General features: G+C 43.5%; 1 protein-coding gene across 3 annotated transcripts in view; it reads right to left on the bottom strand.

Moving 5' to 3' along the window:
* FLI1 (Fli-1 proto-oncogene, ETS transcription factor) overlaps window positions 1–5,308 on the bottom strand; it is a 113,468-nt gene extending 108,160 nt beyond the window's left edge. For 2 of the 3 annotated variants that reach the window (XM_039496667.1, XM_039496663.1), the window contains exons 1-2: window positions 5,106–5,308; window positions 2,955–3,063 (exon numbers count right to left, since the gene is read on the bottom strand). In XM_039496667.1, the coding sequence (XP_039352601.1) occupies window positions 2,955–3,020 (66 nt within the window). In that variant the 5' untranslated portion in view covers window positions 3,021–3,063; window positions 5,106–5,308. The remainder of the gene's footprint in view (window positions 1–2,954; window positions 3,064–5,105) is intronic. The other variant, XM_039496664.1, reaches the window with a different exon arrangement.
* Window positions 5,309–26,419: the final 21,111 nt, after the last annotated feature.

Consider the following 26,419-nt stretch of genomic DNA (forward strand, 5'->3'; position numbering starts at 1 on the left):
ATGACACTGTTAGTCAAGGAGCTTTATAAAAAATCCAGTCCTACTTTTCTCCTCCACACAAGTAGCCCCAGTGACCAATGGGCAATTGGAATTTGGCCCATTTATTAAAATAAGTCTCCCAACCTTTTCTGAGAGGTAGGCAAATAAATATAGTCTCCATTTTCCAGAGAGATTAAGTGAGAGGCAAAAAATGCCCAGTGGCTTCCCAGAAGAAGGAATTAAAACTTAGAACCTCCTCATACCCCGAGACCAGCACTCAAAAGGCTGTTTGGGGGAGCAGGAAACAATATTTCACTATCCAACAGTAATACCTGGCTCTTATATGGCACTTTTCATTGGTAGATCTCAAAATGCCCCATACCATTATGCCCATTTTACAGCCGAGAACACCAAAGCAAAGAGAGGTGAAGTGACTTGCCTGAGCCTACCCAGGAGATCAGTGAGTGAGCCAGAAACAGAACCCAAGTCTCCTAAAGCCTAGGCCAGTGCTCTAGCCACTAGGCCATGGTGCCTCCACTGCAGGTGAATGTTTTCTACAAGGTACCTATTCTATGGGTGTCATCCTGGCCCCATTGAAGTCAATGGGAGTTTTACCATTGACTTCAGCAGAGCCAGGATTTCACTCTATCTGTTGTATATTTAATGTTTAAGGCTCTGATCTTCCAAACACTTAAGCATGTTCTTAACTTTAATCACGTGAGCAGCCCCATTGACCACAGAGCAACTACTCATGAATAAAATTAAACATCTGCTTATGTGATTGCAACATTGACATATAATTGCCTGATCCAAAGCAATCAGAAATCTTCCCACTGACTTCAGCTGGCTTTGGATCAGGCTCTTAAGAGACTTTACTCAAACCCTGTTGGTTTTTTAGGTATGGAAACAAGTTATTTCCCCAATGACATCAGTGTGCACGATGCTTTAGAGACAAATACCAGGAGACAGGGTCCCTGCCCCAAAATAAATGGCAGATGATGATGAAATGTTGCAGTGTGAGTTCAACATCCTATGAACTGTTTATCTCTGTTCAATTGAAACTAGGAACATAGGCCGGGTTGGAAAGCTCTCCCCCAGGAAAAACACCCTCTGAGGTCAATGGGAGCTTTGCCTGAGTAAAGCTCACCCACTATTACAGCTAATTCGATGCAGTTCTGTGTTGACCAATTCCATTCCATACGAATGCTAACAATTTAGGCCTCAAACCTAATTCATAGGCTTCAGCTATTCCATAAGCTGACTTCAGTGGCAGCAGGATCACTTCTTACAATGAAAGGCAAACCTGCCAGGATACCTTTCTATGGGATGACAAAGTGGGTTCACCTCTTTCTGCCTACTGGCGCGCTAAAGATTAAGGTAGTTGACTCTACTGCTGGGTATAGACTGCACGCACGTTTACAGAAGTAGTCATTTGAGTTTTTGCTCTGATGGTATTTGCATCTCTTTTAAGGTCACTTCCAACTAAGTTTCTAGCATTCTAAGGTCTGATCCAGACCCCACTGAATATAATGAACAACATTTACCAGTAGTAGTGCTCATGAAAACACTGAGTTTTAAGTGCGCTTTGTAGAATATTCACTGAACACAGAATTCTGAATATTTGCAATGCAAGTTTTTGCTTAAAAACCTGACCCTGAGATTTACACTCATCCCACTAGGAAACAGAAACAATGCCACACGTCACACCACAAAATGGGCGTTTTGAATACTCCCAGCAAAGTGTTTGCAGAACAAGCTACCAGCTAGGGATTACATGCAGAAATTATTCAGAGAATCATTTAAAATAATGGCTTATGCACATGAAAATCACAATCTGCTCATGGACTTTTAACAAAGAGAAAAAGAGGCAAAATTAATATAATACATTTTTCATTACAAACAATGCACCCAGCTCTAGTTAACACCCTCTTGTATTCCATGAGTCTGGGAGTCAAGAGTCTTGTGTTTTAGATTTTCCTTAAGTGCTGTGGCATGCAGGGTTTGCCTTAAACGTGTAACCCAGATGTCTTGGGCTTGGTTTATTTACATTCTTGGGAACTGTTGTGGAAAAAAAAACTTATATGATGTCAAATATAATATAGTGCTCAGTGGTACTATAAAGGGACAAGAATCTGCCACCCTTCCCTTGGAATTTGCTTTGGGATTGATAGAAATAGAAATAGAGGCAATAATGACTCATCACAATACAAGCTAAGACCCACACTTTGCTTTCTCCAATTTAACAATGAGACACATATTTGGAGGGCAAGAATTGGTAATATGTGGCATTAGCCATTGTATGGTGTTACCAGGTGAATCTATGTACCTGCTAAATAACCTGGGTAGGTTGTATAGGAAAACCATCAGGAACAATGTGAAGCAAGCTCCAGTATTATACACCACTATCTGGTCCAGCAATCTATTTATCTCAACAAATGAAAGAGACGCTTATTATTCAGTTAATTCCTTTTTGCTTTGTCTTTACACTCATTTTGACGAAATGTAGCATTTTCCATATCTAGGCAATCATTTTTTTGTACATTAAGTTCAGTGGTTTGCACAGCAGAGTGGTAAAGGCATTTTAAAATGAAATTTAGTTTTGGTTCAAGATTAGATAGTAGCCAAGAAAGCAGAAAATTGGAAACCAATATAAGAAACCATTATGGTAAACCATTGCTAGAACATCATCACTATCATATTGGTTAACATCTAGCATCTATACTGTAATTCAGGACACCTCAGGATAATATTGGTTACAATATAAAAGAAGAGACCACCATAATATGTTATTGGTCCCTGATAGATTCCTCTTTTGAGCTCTGTGTATCTAAGTGTAAGTGTGATCATTTAGGATTAAACCAACTCCCACTGAAGTCAATGGCAGTTTTTCTATTAACTTCAATGAGCGCTGGATCAGGTTCTTAAACAGACATAAATGATCTTGAATTTTCGAGGATTGTAATTTTTGACATTACCTGTTTAAAGATGCTGTCATGTCTTACCTTGACGTAAGACGAAGTGTCTGGTACTGTCTGAAACATCCTTATATGTTTAATAGCTATTTTAAAAGGTCCTAAAATTGACCTGAAAATAAGGGGGAAAAAAGTAAAAATGAAGACCAGCAAACAAACAATAGTTTTGTTTTGAAAATTAAAACCAGTAATAAACATTTCAAATGTTATGCTCAAGTATTTGAATGTTTCTTTTTTTTAAAAGAAGGTAAATAGGAAAACTTCTACCAAAACAAGGAAGTGTAAACTCATAACCAAGATTGAATATCTGCCTTTCAACTGCAGGCTTTACAGAAAAGAACCCTCTCCAGTTTTGACTGGGGGGAGGGAGAGTTTGACGTTTGATTAAGTGAATTTCTTAATCAGCAATTAAAAGCTAGCAGAAATACCCATGTTTTCATGTTGAGACTAGTTAACCCTATTGACTTGAACCTAGGGGTTTCTCTTGGTTACATGAATGAAATGCAGTTGTATTTCTTAACTCATTAGAACCACTGTGGGTCATTAACTCGCCAGTGTAAAGAAACCTTTCCCACAAATCATAGTTTTGCCAAAAGTTTTATTGCAAAACAAGAATGATCATTTAAAAAATAGCGAACGAAAATATAATCCTAAATGGCAACAAAAACTACAGGGTTGTCAATTGCAATTCTCCCATTTGTGATGGTGCTGTAACATTGTCAAATTCAGCTGCACTTCAGAGCTTGTACCAAAGCAGAATCTTTCTCTCTCTCTCTCTCTCTCTGAAGTTTCAGGTTTGTAACATAATGATCTTATCACGAAAAGTTTTTCTAAGGTCAGGACTGCACAATTCAGAGATTAACAATGGAAGGATCGTGAAATGTGATGGCTGGAGAAAGTCGAGTTTCCATTCAAGAGAACAACAACAAACTTCAGTGATCAAATGAAATTTGCAATCAAATTAAAATCTCTCTCCACACATCCATACACGCTTTCCCTAGATTAGAGGAAACTCTTTATTCCCCCCGAGCAGTGCTATAAAATGCCCACCAACTGTAATAAATCCATCGTTAAAAGAAGCAAAAAAAAACCCTTTACTTCCCACTCGCATTGTTGCTATTATGACGCTCGGATTTTCCCGAGGAAAATTTATCAGAGGCCGATTTTTCTTCAGAATTTGGATTAAAACCCCATCAAGATCAAGGTTATACGGCAAAAAATTCAAGGTAGTTTTGCTACAAATAGCTCATAAATTCCTTTGTGGGGTTGTTGAGGAAAGGCTGGAGGGTTATAACTCTGTAGTTTATTGTAGGTGTGTTTACACGCACAACGACAGCTAGAACGCCCAACTGCGCTGTATAGAACGCATAAAAGAAATTATGCCACCCAACTGACACGTAACTGGGTTTTTGCTCCACGATCTGTTTAGCTACAATGCTATCTGCCAATGAATGCCCCTCTAAATGCACCTCCAGCCCATAGTTAGCACCCCACGGTAATAAGCTAGTCACGCAGCATCCAGCGTTTCATTCACCGATCCGCGTTTGCCATGCCCGGAGAACACCTCTGTACCCTCACAGCCTTCGCGGTTGAACTGCTCGAAAACATCTGTTGATTTAAAAAAAAAATCCCACCCTGGCAAATAAATTGTCCTGTATCTGCACGTGACCCCCCCTTTTTATTGATTTTAAAGCATTTGTTACGTGGCCAGCTGGCAGAGAAGGGCAACTGATTACCGAATCGACAATGTGTTTCTGATAAGCACCATTTATTTTTCTCTCCTTCCTCCTTAACACGATCCAGTTTCTTTTGCTTCTGAACTTGCAACAAGGAGTGGGGAAAAATCCTCCAACCCTCTTATGAGTTGAGGGGGCAAGGTAACGTTCCTTGGGCATTAAATTTGCTGGAGTCAGGGATTCTTCATACTTAATTTCCCTCCCTCCTTTTATCCCTCACGCTGAATCAGCCCCCTCATTTGCTCCCCGTGCATAATTAGGCATGTTTCAAATCAACAAACACATCTGCATATTCAGATTCATCTTTAAAAGGCAACTCTGGATTATTTCCCAATAGCTTCACCCTGCCAGCATCATCCACCGTCTAAAAGGGTCTTTTGTGTTAACTGCTCTGGTTTATTGTTTCCAAAGGACTCACCTTTTATACCCTTTCCCCTCAACCAGTGGAAGAGCAGTTTGTAAAGATCCAGGTTGAGACCAAAAATAAAATCCCCACCAGGTCTGTACTGTAACCCTGCTGCGGCAGTGTGGCAAAGGAGAGATTAAACCTGATGGATCCAAGGCAGCACTGAAGTTAAATTTCCCTAGCACATCCAGACAGTCTGCATATCCTCAGGGGGCTTCTGTAATGCGCTCAGCTCGAGCCAGCGCTTTTCTTCTTCCCTCTCCTATCCCCTGCCCCCTCCCCGCTGCAACTTGAAATTTGATTTCCGTTTTCCCCTTATCAATATTTCAGCTACTGCCTCTGGTTAATCATCCTAATGTGACATCCTCGCCTCTGTCACAGCTCCCCTGCCATCCTCCCAAAGACCCTCCCTTGTCCTGCCAGCAACTTTAAGGAACTTTAAAAAAAAATTCCACGTTTTTTATAGGAAAATATTGCTGAGGAGTCAAGCCAAAAAGGAACGCTGAGTGGAGCTCAAGGACTACCTTAAGCCCCCTTTTTTAACCAAGGAAGTTTCAAATATCCGTTTTTAAATCATCTTGCCTTGGTTTTAAATAAATAAACAAACAAACAAACGGAGCCTACCTTGCAAAACAGGTCACCTATTTCCCACTGAAACGGGTCTGAAAATATGATAAACCAAATTCACACACACACACATACACACGGAAAGGGGACTTGAAAGAGCTGTTCCACCCACAGGATCAAGAATGTGAACACTTTGCTTCTCTTACACTTTGCTTCTCTTTGCCAGTCAAAACCTCCCCGATTCTCTTAGCTATTTACTAAAAAACAGTGTCTCAACCAGCAAAACAAACAAACAAACAAACAAAAAACAGGGAGGAAAACAATATATCTTCTTTGAACTCTACAGACCCAAATGTATCTGCTGGTGTAATGGTATGAAATCAGTGGAGTTGCACCAGTAGATCATTTGCTCTGATCTGAGGTAGGAACACATATGCAGTTCAGTGAGACAGACACGCTTTTTAATGTAACCCTTCTCGGGGTTACGAAAAGTATTTGGAAAATGTCCTTCCCCACTCGGCTCCGTTTCTCCCTTTCTCAGCTTTACCCCAAATTCCAACATATTGAAACATTTTTCTCCTTAATAAGAGGAACATATAAAGTGAAGGGGTGAAAGGGCAGCCCAGGGAGCTGTGCCCGTAGCTCCGAGTACAATTTACTCTGGCAGACGAGGCGTTTAGCATTCCTGACAATTCCTTAGGAAAACAACCCTGCAGACTTGTATCAAGGGACGGGGCACCTAGCAAGAGTCACTTTTTAATATAGACATTCTTTGGATTTGTTATTAAGAGCCAGTTTCCTATGCAAGGTAAACGCCGCGGGTTTCAAGAGGAAGATCTCAAAAGATAACGGTGCTGGGAGGAATATGAAAGAGGTGACAGAAGCTACTTCCCAAACTGTTCAGGAGAAAAGAACCTCTTTCTGGCTTTAAGCTCCAATGCTCTGACTTAAAAAGAAAGGCATCGGTATTTCAATTATGTTAAACGGATTTATAAAATCGTGAGCAACAGAATTTAAGATGAAGATGTTATTCAATGTCCCGATGATTGTGTGTGCAGACATCTTTCTCTCTCTCACCCACACACTAATAAATGAAGAAACAAGACAAGCAGTGATTAACTCAGACCGCATTTCAAAGCCATTTTTAAATACAAATGTTGTTACTGCGTTTTCAACACATGTTTGACACAAAACACACACACCGAAGAGAAAACCCACGGGGCTAATATTTCTCTTCCTATGATTATTATTTTTTTGGCTAAGAAATTAGCTAGATATAGCTGAACCTTCGATTTTCCTTTCCCCTGTTTTTCTTTTCAGCAAATGTGTCCAAATCCTCACCCCTATCCGAATGCAGACTCGAATCTGTCTAACATACACCCAATAAGGAGCAGTGAAATAATTTTAATGGCTAGAGCTAACAAAGGGTCAGGCTGCAAAGGAATTGGGGGATTGGGGAGAGAATGAGATTCCCTAATATAGAGAGCTGTTCGTTAGTCCCTGTAATCAAACCCCACAGTGAGTCCAGATACGCATGTGGCTAGTTGAAGTCGTCTTGGGAGCTTTACTAGTCCAGATGAAAATTGCTGGGAAATGGGAAACAGCTGCAGCCTCAGAAACAAAAAGAAACTTCACCCCTAAGCGGAGAAAGTTACAGAAGTTTTGTTTACACAAATAGCTTCAACACAGGCATGCCATTTCAACGTCTCATCCACAAACTGTAGGTGACTTGTACGTAAACAACATTTCAACATGTTGTTTTAAAGATGAGCTCTTAAAGATGCCTATGAAATCTCCATCTCTATTTTACTTACACACACACATACACACCTCTCTTTCAGACTGCCTTGATGGAGGTTGTTGCTGACTGTGTCCAATGTATTAAAAACAAGATACTAGCAACACAAGCAACAACTGAAAATTCACAAATAAATTTTATTAAAAAAAAAAAAAGGACAAATGCGTGATTCTGATAAGCCTGCTGGACAATTGCTAGACCGAACGGAACGGTGGAAACGCTCAGAGTCCTGCAAAATGGGCTCTTTTCATGTTTTCTATTTATTAGCTACGTTAAGAGAAAACAGACTCGCTAGTCCCAAATGTAGGAAGAGTATTAAAAGAGGCATGTGTATAGTCCAGCAATTACAGCTGAACTTGATTAAAAACGTCATGAGGGCTGCAAAGGCAGGAGTTACCTGATACACCAACCCTGGGGTTGCTTTAGGATGAATTATAACACAATTCATTTTATTTTAATAGGTCACTATAAGATTAACTGTTTAAGGATGGAGCTGGTGCTATAAAAGGTTACATCAAACCTGAAATGAGCAAGCCCTGCGTTCTGGATTTCAGAAGTAACCGTTTATTGTGTTTTAAAATTCCCCAACATGTTAATTAAAAATAAGGGGAAAATATGGAAAGTGAAAAGGAGCCCAGTACTGGCCAAGTAACGCCCCCCCCCCCACCTTCAGGTCTTTGGTTTCTTTTCCTAAGAGGAAAACATGATCACTTTTAACGGGACATCATCCTTTCTACACCTAAGAAGAAAACCAATTCTCATTATTTTCAAGGTCTGAGTTATAATCTTCAAGGCACTTAACGAACAGCCTGTAACCGACAGCTCCTGTCAGTGGCAAAATAGTGGCAAAATAGAATTGGCTACCACAAGGGTAAAGTTTGAGCAGGAGAGAGAGCTTTCTTGGGGGCCAGTCCAAGACTAAAGTGAACTCCTCCAGGAACTAAGCACAATCCCACCTCCCACTGCAAAGTATACTCCTGAGACCTTGTTTTCCTAGTACAAGCAGAGCACAATGTAACTATCACTGATATAGTAAAAAAAATTCTCACACAATTTCCCCCTAGGAGGAGCAAGGGAGAAAGAATGAACCTCATCGGACAGATGTTGGGACTGGTTGCTCAGTGTCACTTCTGGAAGATTCTTGGATACTATAATGGGGAGATTTGGGGGGCAAAGACTGTCTTTTTGTTCTGGATTTGCATAGAACAATGGAGTCTTGGTCCATAATTAGGGCTCCTAAATGCTACCTGCAATAAATAATAAAATGACAGTGACAAGAAGCAGAACTGGTCAAAACTCACGATTTCCATTCTGCGGAAAATTTAATTTTTTTTCTTGTTTCAACTGGTCTCCCAAGATAGGTGGCTGAGAAAACATTTCCCTCACAATATTAATTATTTGTATTTTATATTATTATTTAAGAAAAAAAGAATTAGTTATGCAGTTGAAATTTCCTACATCCTGCAGATGCAGAATGGATCTGTTGGAGGGGGAGTAGGGGAGAAGGAGGCACACAGGAATCCATGCCTGTTTCTTGGGTTTACGGTATTTAACTGAAGAGCAGAGCTTCTCAGATTATTCTTCCTGAATAATATTTGTTGTGAAGCTAGTCTCTCTTTTATCTATTCATGAATCATTCATAAAACCATCCTGACTTCCTTCCTTTGTCTTCCTTATTTACAGAAAAGGTTGTAGGAATGATTTACAGGTGACAGAATATTGTCTTTCTGTTCATGAAGGCCAGTCATAGAATCATAGAATATCAGGGTTGGAAGGGACCTCAGGAGGTCATCTAGTCCAACCCCCTGCTCAAAGCAGGACCAATTCCCAACTAAATCATCCCAGCCAGGGCTTTGTCAATGCACCTACTTATACAGCCCAAAATGCTGTTAGCCTTCTTGGCAACAAGGGCACACTCTTGACTCATATCCAGCTTCTCATCCACTGTAACCATCAAGCATGGCATGAGACTTGTTACTTAGAAATAAATAATAAAGAATACTATTTAGTTCTTTTGTATTATTATTAATTATGTATATAACAGTACCTCCTAGAGGTCGCAGTCAAGATGTGGGCTAGGCATTGTATAAATGCCCTGAATAGTTTATCATCTAAATAGACAAGTGGATGAAAGGAAAACATAAGCACAGTAAGGTCAAGTGATTTTACCCAAGGTCATATAGCAGATCAGTGGCAGAGAAGGGAATAGAATCCATGTTACTTGATTTCCAGTCCATTGTGCGGTCTACTGAGCAACACTACCCCTGATTTGCAGAGCTTGCTAATTTATAGTGATTTTAATCAATGGGCCTTGAAGTATTTTACAATGGAAGGTCAATGTCAACACTCCTGATTTGTAGATGGGGAAACTGAGTCTTACTCAGACTTAACTAAGTCAGACTTAACTTAACTCAGACTTAACTAAGCTCATACACTAGGTCAGCAGAAAAAGCAGGAGCAAAACCCAGGTCTCATGGCTCAGGGTCCAGTACCCTAGCCATAAGAGATTCCTAATACTTAAGCCACTTACAAATATTTTTGGATGAGCCCCAACAATTGAATGGTTGAATCTTTTAAACTAGAGTAGAAAAATGAAGAAACAGCTGATAATACAGTGGCTGGTATTTATTTTTCAGATCTATAATCACTTGTACTCAAATTTAGGAAAATTTTGGGATTCATGATCATCTTCACAAATACACAATGGTTGTCCTGGTGCTCCCGAATAGGACCTCAAGAATAATGAAACAAGCCCAACACAATTACTACTTATTACAGATCAATACACATAAATATTCCTATTGGATGCCCGGGTAGCAGCACTATCTAAAAATGCCTTCTTTCACTTCCAGCTTGCTTATCCCTTCTTTTCGGACGAGGACGTGATCCATGCATTCGTCACCTCCAGGCTAGATTATTGTAGTGCCTGGTGTCTGAAGTTCAATGTGAGGCTGATGCACAGGTTCCAGCTGGCATAGAATGCAGCGAACCCCCATCAAAGCTGTGCTCCTCTAGCACAAGGCAGATCACGAAGCCCAGGACAAAGGGTGTCAGAGCTGGGGTCCTCAGTTGAGGGGCACAAAACTCTAGAAGTAGTCAGGTGAAACTGGAGTCTGAGCATCTTCAGGAAATGCTGCAAAAGCTTCAAAAAATCTTTCCATCATTAGAATGACACCCATGCTACCCAATAAAGGCCAACCAGCCACGGTCAAGAAAGAAAGAGGAAATTAATACAATCTAAAAATCAAACCCCTCCTGCAAGCAGAGTTTTTACGTTGAGATGGGAGAAGGGCCAGAGACTCCATGAAGCCCACTAGGAACACTGGCTATTGCTTTTTGTGTATTGATTTTGCATGGCAGGTGCTCAGGGTACTACAGTGATGCGTGGCAGAATAAAATCCTAACACAGATAGAACTAAGCCAGCTCCACTGAAGAGCAACATAAATAGATGAATGAATGAAAAATGAAGTGAATTAAAAAAAAACCCACACACACACCCCCAACACCTGGCAAAGGCAGGAGTTAAGAGGTTTGATATGGATGTTTGTTTCCCATCCCGCATCTCAATGGCGAAGATTTCTTTTCAAATTAAATGACCCATGAAATAAAAGGAAATTCAGAGCAATATTGTAAAAGCGTCCAATGTAGGGCTTTTCCTTTAAGAGTCATTATAACTCCGGCCTTCTCTATGCACAAATGCTGATTGGCTTTAACTGGTACAAATCCCTCTGCAGTTACATCAGTATAAAGGTGATTTATGCTGGGATGGCTATTCCCATATGGGAAGGAGAAAAAGCTACATCAGTATATATTTGTATACTGTTATAACTGAACGCACACTAGGGGTTGTACTGGTATTAGTAGTTAGAATAAGGGGCTCTCTTTAAACCAGAATAAAAGGTGGTTTTTTTAGTGTTTTAGTAAACACATTTTTTATCGTCATCCTGGCATCACCTAGATGGCCTAACCAGGCCTGAGGCTGTACAAACAGAGAGTAGAAGACTGCCCCAGACCGAATGAGCTTACAGTCTTAATCAACGCAATATAAAATGCTAGCGCAGATGGTAGACAGACTCAGCAGCTTGCGCTGAAGAACGTGAGTGCTCAGCACTTTTTGAAAATCAGGCTGATCATTTAGGAGCCTAAATATGGACTAAGTCGGGGCTCCTAATTTTGAAAATCTTGGTCCAAAGCTGTACAGATAGAAATATGTAAACTGACCAGCTGCCTTCCCCGCCACACGCACAAAACCTTGTTGTAGAATTACAAATTAATCCCTGTTAAGTGCTCCTGTGTGTTGTGGGAACTGAAGTCGTGACACTGAGTCACACATCCTTGGGTATCAAGGGGGGGTCCAGTTGCTAACTCAACTTGTTGACTCTGCTCCAGTCACTAGCTCTATTTCCTGGACTTATCTTGCTTAGCAGATTTCCCATCCTCTCTCTCTCCTGCAACCCATAAACACTTGAAATCTCCTGTAAACCCAATCTAGGCTGGCAGCTTGCTGTGAATGCAGGCTGCAGCAGATAGCAGGAGATAAGGAGTTGCAGGCACATTGTCTTTTTTTCAGCCTGTCCTGAGAATTCACTTTTCAATCTGAAATTGTTTGCGCAAGGAAAAGGAAACGTGTGTTGGGGGGATCTGGGGAGGGGAGGAGAAAAGAGGAAGAAGGTTGTTTCAGAGACCAAACTGGGATATATGAAAAGAAGAATTAATGGAGACTGATGGAGGAAGTTTGATGAAGGTCCCACTGCAACAAGCCCTTGTAAACTATGTGCTTCTGTTATCCTGTTATGTCCCTACACAGTTGATCAGTTTGAAAGAGGAGGTAGTGTTTTCATAGCTAACCCCCAGTGTGAACATCTTTCTAAGAAATTAGGAGACAAATTCTGCCCTGAATTTCACTCCATGGCACCCCACTGAAGTCAAGGAGGTGTAAGTCAAGGCAAGATCTCAGGCCTGATTTACACTAGAAATGTTTTACTAGTATGCTATGCCAGTCAGTGGTATGATTTTTTTTACTGATATAGTTATATTGGCATACGCCTTAGAGTGGAGGCAGTTATACCAGTATAAAGCTGATTTCACGTCCTGAACAAGAATAAGTTACCCTGGTGGATCTGGGAGTTAGGCGCCGAAATACATTTGAGGATCTACACCTTTTATACCAGTAAAACTGTGTCCACACTGGGGATAGGGGGTGCTGGGAGGTTGTTGCCACTCTAACTATACTGGTACAACTAAAGCAGCAAAACTTTTTAATATAGACAAAGCCTAACTCCAAGGCCACAATTCTGCTCCTACTGAAGTCAATGGCAAAGTTCCCATTGATTTCCACAGGAGCAGGATCACACCCAAAGCAAAGACATACAAGAACAACCCCCCGAATGCTTCTCTCTGGACCTCACAAATTTTCTTTGATGAACCAAGATATTTTGGAGATATACAGACTACTATGGATCTGATAATGACCCAGGGCATGAGGCAACTGTGCTCTAAAGCAGTTGGAGATCTGTCGATGAAAAGTACTATGCATTTTTATCAATTAACCTCCTGATGCTTTTGAAGTCAATAGAACTTTTGCTATTGACTCCATTGTGAACAAGATCTAGTTTGTGCAATCAAGTTGATTTACAGAAATGCAATGTCTGGAGCATGTCCCTTGGTGGAGGTGGGATATCATGTAACATAATCAACATGGTAAAACCTTAAGGTCCAATCCTTCTTTCCATATACCCTCAAAACTCCAACTGGCTTTAATGGGAATGTACAGAAATGCCTGTATTTTGTATAGCGTCTTTCATGCAAGCTGCAAGCAGTGCTTTTAGAGAGTGAATTAATCAAAAATAGCAGACTGGGAGAAATTTAGAGGCAGAAGCCAGTAAGAAAAGAGAGTCATTGGGGTGGAGAGCTATGGGAGGAGAAACAGCATGCATCTATGTAGGAATGAGGAGCTGAGCATGGGGAACACCTCTCTTATCATAATGTACAAGCAGCGCCTTGTTCTGGGAGGTGTTGCCTCATACATCAACATCAAAAGAACCTCTAGTTCTAGCTGACAAGATAGTGGCAGGATAGACCTGTGGTTGGGCTGCTAACCAAGCGCTCCCCAGAGCTAGGTTCAATTCCTCTTCTTTAGGCTTTTCACTAACTTTGTAAATCTGTCCCTTGGTGGAACGGGCTTTATTATAAAAGAGGGGAATATACACAAAGAATATTGTACCCCTTTAAGGGCCAAACACAAATACCACAGGGCTACCCTCAGCTGGAGTTCAAATAAAGACCAAGGGCCTAGTTATCCCCCTTTGTGTCATCCTTTACATCTGTACAATGCCAGAGATTCAGAAAGGCGGCGCAAGGACAAGGCAGCAAAGAATCGGAGCTGGTGACGCTTTAGGCAAAATCCCCAAGAGTTCTTATGATGTCAAGAAGAACTAGTGATGTTCCGGACTTGCTGAGCCCCCTCCCATCACCACCCCCTCAACAATCAGGCCCCTTTAAGGTTAGAGTTCCAAAAATGGAGGCACCTAAAATCACTAGTCATTTGGGAAGCTGCAGGCCCTTGTTTTCTCATTCTGGAAGCTTTGGCTTGGAGAAATGGGCAGTCTGAGCGTGACTGGAGAGTGGTAAAGGGAAGGGTTCAGTTGCCAGAGCATCACATCCAGCTGGCCAGGTGAGGCTCTGGAAAGCCCCCTATTCTGCAATCTCCATGGTGGAGTGGTTTCAGCCTGCCCCCCTCTCCACAGCCCCATTTCCTGCCTCTCGCCGCCCCACTTTGATTTGAAGGACCCAGCCACCCGTGACCACCCAGGGAAATAGAGGCCAAACAAGCACCCGTGCTCATTCGCTCTCCCCTCAGGCGGAGGGAAGAAGGCCAAAGATAAGATCACTTAATTTAAGCCAAGGTCCATTTTTCACTGCTGTCCTTTCTGATCAACTCTCACTCCGCTGATCCCACTGGAGTTAAGGGGAAAATGGCGAATGACTTTGAGGAGGGCAGTGCAGGATAAAGGATCAAGCTTCCTCATCATTACCATGGCCTCCCTTCCTCACTCCAGAGACAATTAGTTAACCTATGATATATGGGTTTGCAGAAGCTTTGGCTAGTCACTCATTGCTGTCTGATCTAACCTAATCTTGAGACTGCTCTGGCCCAAGAGGAAAACATGATTCCCTTTTAAGATGTAGGATATCAACAGGAATCCATGTGGCTTTGCCAGAAGGCAGAGCTTTGTGACACAATGGGTTAAATTCACCCCTTGTTCACACCAGAGGGTGCAGGGACTGTAGTAGATTTAATCAGGTGTATTTCCATAAAATTCACCTAGTGATCACCCAGTGGAAAGGAAAGCTGTCCCCAAGCCCACAGATGAACCCCAGAGGGAATGGAAATCCTGACTGCCAGTACTAGGGTGACCAGATGTCCCTTTTTTATAGGGACAGTCCTGTTTTTTGGGACTTTTTCTTATATAGGCGCCTATTACCCCACACCTCCTATCCTGTTTTTTCACAGTTGCTATCTGGTCACCCTAGCCAGGAAATACTGACTGCCAGGGCAAATTCCCTCTCCTCCCCTTGCTGGTGCAGGGAGAGGGGATTTGCTCAATAAGTGATATGCAGTGATTTTGATTCCCTCTGCTTTACATTTGCATTGTCTGCAGCATAAGTTCAAGGGACCTGCATAGCACCCCATTGAAATCTGTCTTTTGATTAGTGCTAGCAACATTTTTCCAGTGAATAATAAATTTGCAGAAAAATGCATTTTGGGGGGCACCAAAACTATTTGTGAATTTGGGTTGAATTCGGTGAATCGTTTCAGCTGGGAAAAATAATATTGATTTTTTTTTCCCCTGGAAAAGTTGAAATTGCTTTTGATCATTCCAAAAGAGAAGAATTTGGCTTTTTATTTTGAAATGCCATTTTGTTTTGAAATGTAGCTATACTTATTAAAACAAACAAACAAACAACAAAACCCAAAAGGTGAGAAACACTCAGAATCAAACTGAACAAAAAAACAAACAAACAAAAAACCCCCAAACAAACCTGAAAACAATTAATTACATTTCATTTTTGTTTTATTTTGTGGCAGATGTTTTTCTATTCAAAATGAATTTTGCCCAGTTTTTCATTTTAGGGAGGAAAAATTGAAAATAAAAATTAGTTTGGGTTTGTTTTCTTAATTTCAAGTGTTCTTCCACCTGAACTGTCCCTGCCCCCCGAGTTTTTCATTTCAGTGAGGAAAAACAAAAAAATCTGTTTCCGTTTGAAAAGAAATACGTTTTTGTGGCTTTTGGGGTTCAGCCCTTGATCCAAAAAATCAATTATTCATCCCTTTTTGCAGCTGCAAGACGAGCTATGGAGGGTCTGTGCACGTGTGCACCAGAGAGAAAGAGAAACTGGGTGATAAACTGCAGTCAAGCAATTGCCACATATTTCCCCACCACCAAGAAATCCAAGATGTTGCATGTAGGAATAAGGTTACATGTTGCTATTTGGCTGCCTAATTTTAAAAAGGCTGAACACAAGAGGCTAAAGCAGCTGCTGTAATATTCACTGTAGCAAATAGATTTCCTATGGACTGTTGAGTTTAGCCCTGATTATCCTCTTTATGCGTTCTTCTTGTAATGGCCATGGCCCTGGAAATCACTTAAATTGCATTGTGGCCTTTACTGGCTGAATCTGGGTAATGGTATTCTGCCTTGTATCCAAATCCTAGCGAAAACAGAACAGAAAGAGTCATGGATCATTTTAATGCACGTAGCTCTGGCTGACAAGGAAACACGGGCCATGGAGCTGAGCCCAGGCACAAGGAAGAAAAACTAGTCTTATGGCTAAGGGACTAGCTTAGAACTCAGAAAAGGTCGGGTCAGTTGTTAGCTCTGCTGAGAGCTTCCCATATGACCCTGTGCAAGTTACTTAAACTTTCTGTACCTGAGTGCCCCCTTTTTGGAATGGGGATGTTAATCCTTCTTTTATCTGCCTTCTCTGTTGGGATTGTAAGAACTTTTGGACAGGGACTGTTCCTTACTATGTGGCCACACAGCGCCTGGCACAATGTGGGTCCTGATCTTACATGGGCCCTTTGGCTGCTATTGTAATACACTCAATTAAATATTAGAGGCAACACAGTAATCTCTTGTTTCCAATGACCTAATTTTCCTGGATTTGCCTTTATTATGACAATCTCAAAACAACAGAACATTTCTCCCAGCACTGGAAAGGCGTATCTCTTCCAACCATCTATTTCTGAAGAGCTCCATACACACAGAATGAGATTTCCCATGAAGAAAACAGAAGGAGAAAAATCCTTCTTCGGTCACCAAAAAGAAAATAACCTCAGCAGCTGGAGGAATTGCAGCCTTCATATGGCTACCTGGTGGTGGAAACTAGCAGTTAGAGTGAAGGAGACCAGAGGGCTATTCCTGGCTCTGACACTAACCAGCTATGTGGCCCCATGCCTCAGTTTCCACACCTGAAAAGCAGGTTGATGATGCCTCACTGTTTGCAAAGCTCTTTGAGATCCTCAGCTGAAAGGCATCAGGTGACTAAAGTTCTTCAGCGGCTAGAGAGAAGAAAGGGATTCGGACGTGTTTTTCCACTCCCGGCCCCCGGAAGCCTTTTCATAAAAAGGAACTTCACTGGGGCTATTTTCAATGTTTGGGTTTTGTTTGCTACTGTAATAATTAGCCATCTGCCAGATGGTGAAGCAATACAAGAGGGTTTTCTTTTCATATCTCTGCTTAAGAAAAAGATGCAACAGAAGACAAAAATAAACAGAAGCAGAAGGTTAGTAAGCCAGCACGGGGCAGAAAGAGGAGTACCCCGCCATGTGAAAGGAACAAAGAGCACCGCTGGCGGAACAGGAGAACTACCAGATCTGCTCATACCAATGTCCCATCTAGACCTGTATCCTGGATGTGACAGCGGCCAGCGCTCATGCTTCAGAGGAAGGTTCAAGAAACTATCATGGAGAATTATGTCCATGGGAGAAATTTCCCCCTTACCCCTGGCTGTTACTGGATCAATTCCCTGTCCTACTGAAAGCAGGAGTGTTACTATTGGCTTCAGTGGGACAAGGATTTGGCCCAATGACTAGATATTTCAGGATTTGGCAATATGCACCCTTTCATTCTGCAGGGACTGGAAGCTGTTGATGGCTCTTCGGTGCCACAGATGATATGGTTTTGCAGGGTTTAGTCTCAGATTTATAGATATAAAGGCCAGAAGGGACCAGTGCGGTTATCTAGTCCAACCTCCTGCATAACACAGGCCATAAGACTTCCCTGGATTAATTCCTGTTTGAAGTAGAGCAGATCTTAAGGGACTGGAGCCTTCATCCATTTGAACACCTTAGACCAGTCACCCATGCTACCAGCGATAGTCCTGTTCCTAGTGGATGTATCACCAAAAATACCGTTTCATTTGGCATAATGGTTGTTCTTGCCGGCAGTCACAGGCCAAGGATTGACTCGACCTGGAGACTGAGCTATTGTGAGACTGGCTGTTAACATGAGACTGTTAGAATAACGCGAGTCACTTTATACTGTTGTTGGCCATGCTATATCTGATCCGTAATTAAAGAAAGGACCATGATGTCACTCGGGATGGAGTAGTCCATTCATAGAATCATAGAATCTCAGGGTTGGAAGGGACCTCAGGAGGTCATCTAGTTCAACCCCCTGCTCAAAGCAGGACCAAACCCAACTAAATCATCCCAGCCAGGGCTTTGTCAAGCCTGACCTTAAAAACCTCTAAGGAAGGAGATTCCACCACCTCCCTAGGTAACCCATTCCAGTTCTTCACCACCCTACTAGTGAAAAAGTTTTTCCTAATCTCCAACCTAAACCTCCCCCTCTGCAACTTGAGACCATTACTCCTTGTTCTGTCATCTTCTACCTCTGAGAACAGTCTAGATCCATCCTCTTTGGAATCCCCTTTCAGGTAGCTGAAAGCAGCTATCAAATCCCCCCTCATTCTTCTCTTCTGCAGACTAAACAATCCCAGTTCCCTCAGCCTCTCCTCATAAGTCATGTGCTCCAGCCCCCTAATCATTTTTGTTGCCAGCATGAAGGTCACACCATCAGCATGAAGGTCACACCATCAGATTTTAAAACAATGCAACCTTCCTCCCACTACCCCGTATTTATGTAGGTTGGGGGTGTGTGTGTGGAATTAACTTCTTGGCTCTTCTTTTGAACCATTTTTGCCAGTGGAAAATGGCTGATTAACCTCAAAAAATGGAGTGATGCAGTGACTGCTTTGCCTCTAATGGGTGGAACGGTGTTCATTCTCCCTCAAAAGCCATGCATACATGTGAAAATGATATAGTGTTGCCCTGAATGGAGTCAAAGATGGTGATTTATCTACTTCTTTACTAACAGTGCCTGCTTTGTGCTGGGTATTTTCCAAATACTGGAGAAAGATGGCTCCTGCTCTGCAGAGCACCAGGTCTAAAACATCTGCTCATTGAGGGTGAGATTTGTCCCTGTCAGAGTGTCAGCAGAAAGCCAATGCACCACTTAAATGATGCATTAAGATTTGTGCTGCCTCTCCAAGAGTGAATTTATTATTTATTGTTATTTATTATTATTATTAACGTTTTTGTTAAGTAGCACCTAGAGGACTCAACCAGTTGGCTGGGTACTATAAGAGTATTATTAAATGAGAAAGCAAATTTTACCCCAAATGTATCATTATTGTCTAATTCACAAAGCATCAACTGGGCTATTATTGCACAGCCCTATAGCAACTCATTGTCCTTCTTGGTGCCTTGAACTCCCTCTGCAGAATACAAATGGTTCCCACTGTGGTCCAGTAGAGCTGGCTGTTCTCTGTTTCAAAATTTGGGGGGAGGGGAAACAAAAAAACCTCAACCAACCTCTCTCTGTTTTTTGACCAACTCTACAACCACTTGAATTGTTTTGAATTTCCAAATATAATTAGGGACAACACATTTCACAGAAGCCTTTGCAAATTCCCCCTCCCTCTTTTTTGCAATCAGCTGTCGTCCCCAAAGTCTTGGGAATTGGTCCTGAAGATCTTGTCAGCTCTTGGAAGGTCGTCAGCCCAACCATTGGAAATACAATCAGTGAGTCACACTTTAACGTTACTCACATTTTTCTCCACACCCACAGACAGCCAGGCAAGTCCACTGAACTCAATAGCACATGGATGGGATCCAAATCTGGGCAAGTGTCTTCATTAAAAAAACAAATCCTGATATTAATTACTTTTTATGAAGAATCTTCCTTTTAGCCTTTCTCCTCATTTTGCTGCACGCAGTCAGATTCCTGCTTGTCCCAGCATCCTAGGCCGCAGGCTACTTTCTGGCAGACGTGTCTCAAAACTGCCAAGGAAAGATGTGAATCATGTTTTTCCATTTGACCCAGTGGCAGGCAACATGGCTCCGCAGGATGTGCCAGGTCCGGTGCACATGTGGCTTGACCACCTCGGAGCGGAGAGAGTCAAATTTGTCATGCCAGAGCGGTCCCTGCTGGCTGAAAAGAGAACAGCACTGCCCAGAGAAACCAGGAGACAAAAATCATTTTAATAGGAAGAAGCCAGTCAAGATGCTGTGAGTTTCCACTCCCTAGGACTCACAGTTTTTCTTTTCCATATCTAATCTATCTATCTAACTATGTACACCTTCCCCCCATGCTCCTGGGCTACTAAATGCCATGTTGGGTTGTGATCGGTAGAGCTGGTGAGCTAAGTTGGCTGGCAGGGAGAAAACTCTCGCATTTCTGCTCTGCTTCCTCGTTAAATGGCTGAAGAGGAATGAGTTTATACAGGCACGAGAAGAGGTTGTGGAAGGCATCAAGTGGAATATCTGTCTTTATTTAACTTGGAAAGCAACACTGGTAAAGCCTTTCTGTTGCCGACTGAGGTCATTCCTGAAGGCCTGCCGAAGGGCCGTCATGCTCTTGGCTCCCCGGCTGCTGGAATGCACCACCTGAGACGCCTCATGTTTGATCCTCTCCATACACCCCCGTTAACGGTTGCTTTTATTTAGGCCATCCGTTCCCAGTCTCACCGGGAGACCTGCTCGCAAGCCAGCGCATGTCACCAGACGGGAGCCCTGGCTCTGCCCAGATGATTGATTCATCCTGGCCTCAGCCTCTCAATTAAAAATAACCTACCGCAGCGGTGTCTGGGAGGCAAAAGTGCCCTCTTGTGGCAAAATGTTCCCTGGCCAGGCTCCCAATCAAGCCTCCCACTCTGGCCAGGAGAAACTGGCAGGGAGCATGTACTTGGTGGGAGGTAGCATGGTCTGACAGTTTGAGCGGGGACACAGGCATCAGGAGACCTGGGTTTTAGTCCCATTTCTGTTGTTATTTTGAAGCAAGGGTTGGACAGGTCAGTAGGACCTGATTTTTCAGAGGATCAGAGCTCTGGCACCTCCTCTTGAACTACAGACGCTTACGCCCGAAACCTCCCTCTGCCATAGTTTGCCCTTCCACACAACTTTGCTCAGCTTTCTAAAATTCTTTGAGCTGCTCAGCAGGATGCTAGTGCCAGGTATTATTACAGCCGCACGGACACAGAAGCTCTCAGAGCACTGTCCTGTGCTCATGAGCAGGGCCAAACATAGCCTTCAAATCACAACATCCCAGCAGCAGCTGCCCTCTCCCGTAACGGCACCATGAGCACAAGGACGAGCAGATTTGAACAACTGGCACTCATCCACCCAGAGTGACCCAAGCACAAGCAAATATGAGAGTTGGGAATATTGGGCTTTTTAAAGCAATTATGCAAACTTCTGTGAAAAGCTAAGAGACAGAGTCCTAGCAAGTGGCCAGTGCAGCCCTGAGCATTGCAAAGTGAGGGACTCTTGTTTTCATAAGGCCAGTCAGTGATTTGTGGGGTCAGCTTGATGCAGGCTGGGAAAAATGTAAGGGTTGTCTACACACAGAGTTACACACCTGTTTAACCAATGGTGTGATTTTACCCCTATGTGGTTAAACCGGTGCAACAGGCAGGGTGGCCCCCTGTATTTCACTTTAAACCAGGCTTGTTTTGTTTTAGCTTACCTTGATCGGAACAGATTTAAGCTAAGCTGAAAGAAGCTGCTCTTCAAGTGAAATAGGAATGTCCACTGGGGCAGGGGTTTAACTAACCCTGTGAAAGTTTGTGTGTATATGTCATTGTGTGGCTGCCTCCTGTGCACCCTCCTTGCCTCAGTTTCCCCCTGAAAGGGACTTCTTCAGTAACTGACAAACCCTTGTGTCCATTCACACCCTTTCTTGGGGTTTGATTTATTACACTAGATGAAGTTCTCAAATCCGTCTATTTGCACCTCCTATCAGTTCACTGCCAGGCCTTTCCTGCCTGTAGTCTCACTCCTGAAGTCCCAGGTTCCTGTGCTGGGGCCTACTCTCTCCATCCCCACACTGGCCTGCCTGAAGACTCCCTTTCTGTACCTTCCTGCTGCCCTTTATATGGGAATCAGCTGATCCCCGCTCAGCTGTGGCTGCTTAGTAACTAGGGTTCGCTGGGCCCAGACGAAGAGGTCATCCTGGGGTTCTCTGCCAAGCTCCACCCACAATCCAAACTCCACCCACTACAGAACGAGATGCCATTCACAAGTCAATGGCCTGGAGTTGCTAATGCTCACAGTGTTCTTGCAGGGGTGGAATTTCAGCCACAGATGGAGCCTATCTCAGCCCTGTTGTGAGCTGGAGTCCCGCAAGGCGTAAGTCCCCTTATGATGAACTGTCTGCCCCACCTGCCCATTTCCTGGGGTTGAGCAGCTGCTCAAAGCTGCGGCAGGAGAGCGTGTTCTCGCCCTCAGCAACCCTGAGCCATGCTGGCAGGAGTGGATGTGGGAAGAAGAAACTAAAGGACCCAGAGCCTCAGGGCAGCTCCACTCCCCATCCCTTCCCATGAACAGGGGGTCCAGACAGCTCATTCCTCCTCCTCCTCCGTCCCAGCAGAACCTGGCCTGGGAAGTGGGGTGTGAGGATCCCTTGAAAGAGCGGAGGTGAGCCCCCCAAGTCTGAGAGGGGGGTGCAGAACCCCAGGAGGCGCAGAGGAGAGACTTGGGGAAGGGGCCGTAATGATGGGAGGGTGAGGGCTGGGCAGATGCATGGGGTTGGAAGAACTGATGTAGGGACAGGACGGATATGGAGATCAAGATGGGGGCAGTATTGGGCTGGGGACGGGCAGATGTAGGGGTGAGACGAGCTCCGGCAGCTGGAGCCGAAATCCGCTTACCCAATACAACGCTGCCCATCACCCGTGCACTGGGGATGGGCTGGGGGTGTCAACAATCAAGCGACACACCAAAACTACAATATCATGATTCTTATTTTTAAAAGAACCTCATGATTTTTGGGGCCCCATCTCATGGTTTTGGAAAGTCTGACTCATAGTTTCTGATCTCTTAAGGATGGCAATACTGATGGTCCCTCTTTTTCCTGGCGTGCTTTGAGCAGCCGCAGTATAGTTCCCTATGCTGCCATTTCGCTGAGCACAATCCTGAGCTCTCCGAAGGGGAGTGTTGTTCTCTCTCGCTGAGCTTTGGTTTCAGGCAGTCTGCCGACTCAAGGAGACATCACTGTGTTGGCTTACACTTAGTTCACATAGCAATGATGGCTGGAGGCAGGATGGTCCAGTGGTTAGAGTGCTAGCCGGAGATGTGGGTTTCATTCACTGCTCCGCCACAGACTTGCTGTATGACTTTATGCTAGTCACTTATTCTCTCAAGTCGTTGCCTGTAAAATGATGATGACAGTATTTCCCTACCTCTCCCCCACCCATGGGTGAATGTTAAAGATTGTAATGTGTGTGTGGATACTACAGTAATAGTACCTTAGGTAGACACCCATGCAACAATAGCACTACAGACTTAAGGAAGTCAGGTGTCCATTGAAATTCATGAGCCTAGTATATTAGCAAGTTGAAGTACCTTGTCTCTGGGATCAGGTATGTTCCTTGCACACTGGTATTGCCGATGTTGTCGTGCTTTGGTAGAAAGTTCCATCTCAGCTAAAGATTTAACCTGCAGGCTTCATAAAGCCTTTCTTTTTTTTAACAGTTTTTTTTTGGTTGTTTTTATTTTACTGGTCACACCAGATGTTATAAACATCTGGTGTCGGCATGTTTGTTTTTTAAGCTCTTCTGTGTTGTGTTAGCAGCAAGGCATTGGAGATAGGAGAAAGGAGCGGGGCTTTTTCTAGCGCATCTTTTACCACAGTATCCAAATGTTCCAGGGTCTTTTCTGTTAGCCAGCTAGTGCCAAGTGCCACCCTGCAGCTTGTTGGTAGCTAACAGCAGAGTACAAACCCCTGAAGTACAGCAGTGTGGTCCAATACACAGGACAGTAGGTTGTGGAGCAGGTTCTCATCTTGGCTTTGACCCTACTCTGCTCTGCATCCCTGGACAAGTCAGTTTCTCTCTCTGTTAAATACCTGCCTACCATTACAAAGCACGTTGAGATCCTGGGATGGAAAGTGCTACACCATCTTAGCACTAGGTATAGACGGGAGTAGCGCTGGTTGAAAATTTTCTGTTGAAAAAGAGTTTTGATGGAAAACTGGGTTTTTGATTAAATGGTCAACTTCACACAAAGTGTCTGCTTTCCTCCAAACCTTTCAGTATTGCACCAGAAACCCAGAGCTCCCAAATCCCAATATGTTGAGGGTCTGGCAGCTTTTTGTCAATGGTTTTTTTTTCAATAGTTGGCAGGTTTTGACCAAACAGTTTTGGATTTTAGCCAAAAATATTCACATTTTTTTTCCCAATGAAAAGTCTAAATTATCAGTGGAAAATACTCCATTATTCACCAGCTGTATATGTGAGCATCACCAATCTGCTTGAAAAGAAACCTTCAGAGCTTTGTCAGATCCCCAGACATGCTACTGAGCTGCAAGGTCAGTGGTGAGCCAGGAGTGCAATGACTCCCCAGGACAATCTTCACAATTCTTCTTTTCGGGAGGAGGCAATGTTGCCTAGACCAAGGGCTAGGAGTCAGGGCAACAAAGTTTTATTCCCAGGCCTGCTGCTGACTCATGGTGTGACCTTGCATGAGTCTGTGCCTCAGTTTCCCCCACCTATCAAGTGGGAATAATATATCCCTACCTTACTGGTGCATTGTGCAGAAGCAGACTAACCGAAAAACTGTGTGATACAGAAAATAATATTCAGAAATATGGAAATAATTGACTTCATTCTCAGCTGGTGTGCCAATATACACCAGCTCAGTATCTGGCTCAGTATTTGGAAAGGGCTTGAGATCCTAGGATAAATTATACTCTCTCAGTAAATGATAGTAAATGTATTACATAATGGCAATTTGACCATACCTCTGTCAGTCCAAACTGGCCAACCGCTCCATCTTTCCTGTGGTCAGAAGTATTTCCAGGAACATTCAGATCAATCTGCTTCAAATGGCATCTTTCTTCATATGAGAATCAAACCTGTTTGGGTGAGACCAGAAGGACCATGAAGGAAACAGATGCCATTCTATTGAAATGATGTTATTGAGCTGAAAGTGTTAACTCTACCTCCAGTACTGAGAATGGAACAGTCCATTGGATTGATGTTCCATTGCAACAGACATCTCCAGACAATCAGATCACTCATGGGTTTCATAATATACTATATCTCCAAACTCCTAGTATGGGTGCACCCAACTCTGACCCAATAGGATTCACAATTCATCTGCACTAAGTCACAAAGAGAGGAGGGTCTTGAGGTTCAGGCACTGGTACGAGAATGGGGAAACTTGGGTTTCCTGCAGATTGGAGTCAGGCATGTCCACTTATCATGGGATGAATGTCATATCTCTATGACTGCAGGAGAGGTAGGCTAATCAAGCAATTACAGAAGGGGGTGGAGAGTCATGACTCCTGGATCTTATTCTAGAATCTGTGGGAATGTAATTTGACCCCTCTGGGCCTGTTTCCTCATCCATAAAATGGGGATAGAGAGTTCGTAAGCACGTTGAGATCCACAGAGGGAAGGAAGCTTCTGAATGCAGGGCCACCCAGAGGATTCAGGGGACCTGGGGTCTTCGGCGGCAGGGCCCCACTGCTGCCGAATTGCCGCTGAAGACCCGGCACTTCGGCAGCGGGTCCCAGGGCAGAAGGACCCCCCCACCGCAGGTCTTCAGGATACTTCAGTGGTGGGTCCCGGAGCGGAAAGACCCTCCGCCGCCAAATTGCCACCGAAGACCTGGAGCAGAAGAAGCTCTGGGGGCCCGGGCCCTGCAAGAGTTTTCCAGGGCCCCCGGGGCAAGTGAAGGAACCTGCTCCAGGGGCCCCGAAAAACTCTCGTGGGGGCCCCTGCAGGGCTTGGGGCCTGGGGAAAATTGCCCCACTTGCCCCCCCACCCTCTGGGCGGCCCTGTCTGAATGCAAGGTAGCATTAGAACAGCCATGCTGTGCTGATCACAAGCTCTCTTGCTTCCAGCTGGGTCTCAGTTAACAAGCTGATGAGATACCTTGGAACTCATCTGCTACTCTGGCTAAGCCTTTAAAGGGTTAAGGGGGAGATCTGTAATGCTCAAGTGTTTAGGCTGCAGTTGCAAATTGTTAAGTCCCGGGTGGCACTCTCACTGACTCAGCTCCTTGTCGAGTGGATGGGCTCTTCTAGTCCCTATCTGAAGATCAGGGATGTATCAAGACTTAGAGGAATTACTAAGGGCTTGTTCTTGCTAAGTGGGGCCGGCAAAGAGCCAGCAGGGGGTCAGATGGATATCAGTCTGGTAGGGTAATTGTACTCTTGTACGTTCCTCTAGGAGAGGAAGAGAATTAACTAGTTGGAAGAACTTCAACAACTGCCCTTTGCAGGTTTCTTTGAATCACTCTGAGCTGGGAGCCACACTGGAAAGGGCATGAGAAGAATGAAGACATCTCAGAAGGTCTCTAGCACTTTTTGTTTCAACTGGGTCACAAATACTTGACCGCTCACCTTTCTCATGGTATTTCCATTCCTAGGTTTGATCCAATCCAGAGGTGAA

The sequence above is a fragment of the Mauremys reevesii genome, linkage group 12 (assembly GCF_016161935.1).
Source record: "Mauremys reevesii isolate NIE-2019 linkage group 12, ASM1616193v1, whole genome shotgun sequence".
NCBI classification, from domain to species: domain Eukaryota; kingdom Metazoa; phylum Chordata; order Testudines; family Geoemydidae; genus Mauremys; species Mauremys reevesii.